The sequence below is a fragment of the Nicotiana attenuata genome, unplaced genomic scaffold (assembly GCF_001879085.1).
Source record: "Nicotiana attenuata strain UT unplaced genomic scaffold, NIATTr2, whole genome shotgun sequence".
Taxonomy (NCBI): Eukaryota; Viridiplantae; Streptophyta; class Magnoliopsida; order Solanales; family Solanaceae; genus Nicotiana; species Nicotiana attenuata.
In genome coordinates, this window is record NW_017670612.1 from 253,114 (window position 1) to 256,249 (window position 3,136).

A 3,136-nucleotide genomic window follows, 5' to 3' on the forward strand; every position below is an offset into this window, starting at 1 on the left:
CATACGATGTTCAAATTCGATGATTTTTTTTTTGCTATGGCTCCGTAATTACGATACGGATCTAATGCTTCAATACAAACAGAAATTGGAGCTTATTTTCTTAATGTGGTACCATTTATGCTTGAAGAAACGATGTCGAAACATAAAAAACGAGCGCAACACAACCCAAACCTATCCGAAACTCACCGAGCCCCTCGGGACCCTATTCGAACATACCAACAAGTCCCATATCATAACACAGACCTACTCGAGGACTCAAAACACACATAACAATATTGAAATGACGAATCACACCTCAATTCGAAAATAATGAACTTGAAACTTCAAACTTCCACAACTGATGCCGAAACCTATCAAATCACGTCCGATTGACCTCAAATTTTGCACACAAGTCACATTTGACATTACGTATCTGCTCCAACTTTTGGAATCGGAATCCGACCCCGATATCAAAAAGTCCACTCCTGGTCAAACTTTCCAAAATTTCAATGTTCGCCATTTCAAGCCAAATTCTACTGCGGACCTCCAAATCACAATCCGGACGCGCTCCTAAGTCCAAAATCACCCAACGAAGCTAGAGGAACCATCAAAATTTCAATCCGAGGTCAAATACTAAAAGTCAAACTTGGTCAAACCTTTCAAATTAAAAGCTTCTAGCACAGAATAATTCTTCCAAATCAATTCTGAATAACTTGAAAACCAAAACCGACGATTCACATAAGTCATAATACATCATACAGAGCTACTCATGCCCGATAACTACCCAACGAAGTGCAATTACTTAAAACAACCGGTCGGATCGTTATAAAAAGAGCAACCGGAAAAGATACAAGAACATCACTGACAACCGCAACCACACAGAACAATGGTATTTAAATGGATCTGTAGGCAAATAATAACAAAGTAAAGTCAGTTTCGATAATTTATATTAGAAGTACTTGTCGACCAAAATAAAGGATCAAGAAAGAGTTTTACCTTATATTTATTACTAATCCGTAGGAATTAAAGTTCCAAATTCACAAGGCATATATCCAGATGCAACCACAATTCAGTAAAGTCGAATGGAAGAGTATTCATATGCACCCTCAGATCCATCCCAGATTCAAATTTCACCTATGGCTAACCATTAAGCAAAGGATAGCAACTGTGGATAGACTTAGTAAATTTGGCATCCAAGTGCAAGCAGAGTGTATTTTTTGTGGAAAGGGTGAGGAAACTTTTGAACACCTATACTTTGGCTGTCAGAATACCAAAAAGCTGTGGGAAAGGATACTGAAATGGCTGGGACATACAAGACTGATAGGAGACTGGAATCATGAACTGAACTGGATGATCAACATAGCCAAGAAGAAAGAGTACATGGCAGAAATGACTGTAGCAGCTTTTGCAATGGTCGTGTACTGCATTTGGCGTGAGAAGAACTCACTGAGATTCAACAAAGGCAGATACAATATAGATGAAGTCTCTAAAGAAGTGGCGATGCATATACACATACAAGGAAGGAAGAAGATTAAGTGGAAAGAAGGATTAGAACTTGTAAATAGAATGCCTTAGTTTACTAGTTTTCAATAGTGCATACACAGGCAGAATATTTTTTTGTAATAGTTATTAGAGATTAATGGTCAGCATTAATCTGGATATGTAATGACTTTTTTTGATGAAATAAAATCAAATTTTCGTCAAAAAAAGATCCTGAAAACTATTGGAAACGGGTGTCTTTCCATCTTACATTTTGTAACTTAAAAATTAATTGAATATTTGTCCACCATAAAACTTAACAGTGTTTATTTGCATATTAGTGAATATAAATTAAAAGAATATTATATGAATAAAGGGTAATATGGTCTTTCAGCTTTGATGGATATTTTGGTAATTCAACTTCAACTTTAAAGCTTCCCACTTATAATATAGTATGATATGATATGACGATTAATTGATATATTAGCATCTGATGTTATCTGCTTATCTGGCTAGTGTATTTAGGGACCCATTAACAACCTACAAAAGCAAATTAGAAATGGAGGTTACTATAGCAAGTGCTTCTGTGAGTTCCCTGTAAAGGTATGGATTTTTTGTGCTTCTGAATAAACTAGATGCTATGCAATTATGTGATTTAAGTTATCGGGGATGCCTTTTAGTCTTTTGCTCTACTTTAAGAATTTCTTAGGTTTTGCTTTAAATAATTAAGTTTTGAATTTGCGCAATGAAGAGAAAAGTTGTGGAGATGTAAAGATTGCGGCAAGGTAATGCTTGTACAGTTGTACATTGAACTAATACATTCTCATTAATTTTTTTTTCAGTAGCACTGTAAGTGGTAAAATAATTTTTTGTGATATGTCTACGGAATCATGAGAATATTTTTTTTTAATTTGAAGAACATCTTGATGTAGCTATTGTGGGAAAAATGGGTATAGGCTAAGAAAATTATTGCCGTTTTTGCGCTTGAGTTTTATAGTACTCTATTTCAGGAAAAAACTTCACTATCTTTATTTTTTTTTATGTACATCTATTACCCAAGGTAATCTTCTGATTTTGATTCATCTAAAAAATTTTATATACTAAACCCCAACTTGTGTTAAAGCTGACAGTTTTATTGCAGGTGTAACAAGTGATGCGAAGCTTTCTTCCTATTAAAACGTGAGAGTCTCTAAATAAAATTACTAATTACTATTATTATTATTATTATTATTATTATTATTATTTATAAACATCATTTGGACATAATAAAATACAAGAGAAATTAAAGTGATATTTTTTCTTTCTATCCGGAAGTCTTCTAACACTACTATAAAACTGACAAAATTCGTCCAAAGATTACCGACCGAAGTCGGTCAAAAAAAAATCGACTGAAATCGGTCGGAAATTAAGTAAATTGATCGCAAAAGTCAAAGAAAATATTTCTGACAACAGAAATAGCGGTCCCACAGCAAAAAAATAAAAATTCCGACCGATTTCGGTCGGAACTTGGCCAATATTTGACCAAGACCTGGTTATACTTATATATAATCTACAAAAATAATTTTTTATTAAAATTTTTCAATATTTCTGACCGATTCCAGTCTAAATATTTGAAATTATGCATTCCCTCCCAAGACTATTGGTAAAAATTATCTATATTTAATTTACCTGAAGAAGG

General features: G+C 33.7%; 1 protein-coding gene across 1 annotated transcript; it reads left to right on the forward strand.

The window, feature by feature from the left end:
* The first annotated feature begins 1,035 nt into the window (after window positions 1-1,035).
* LOC109241515 lies at window positions 1,036-1,554 on the forward strand. The gene has a single exon (XM_019408254.1). The coding sequence runs from the start codon at window positions 1,036-1,038 to the stop codon at window positions 1,552-1,554; it is 519 nt and encodes a 172-aa protein (XP_019263799.1).
* Window positions 1,555-3,136: the final 1,582 nt, after the last annotated feature.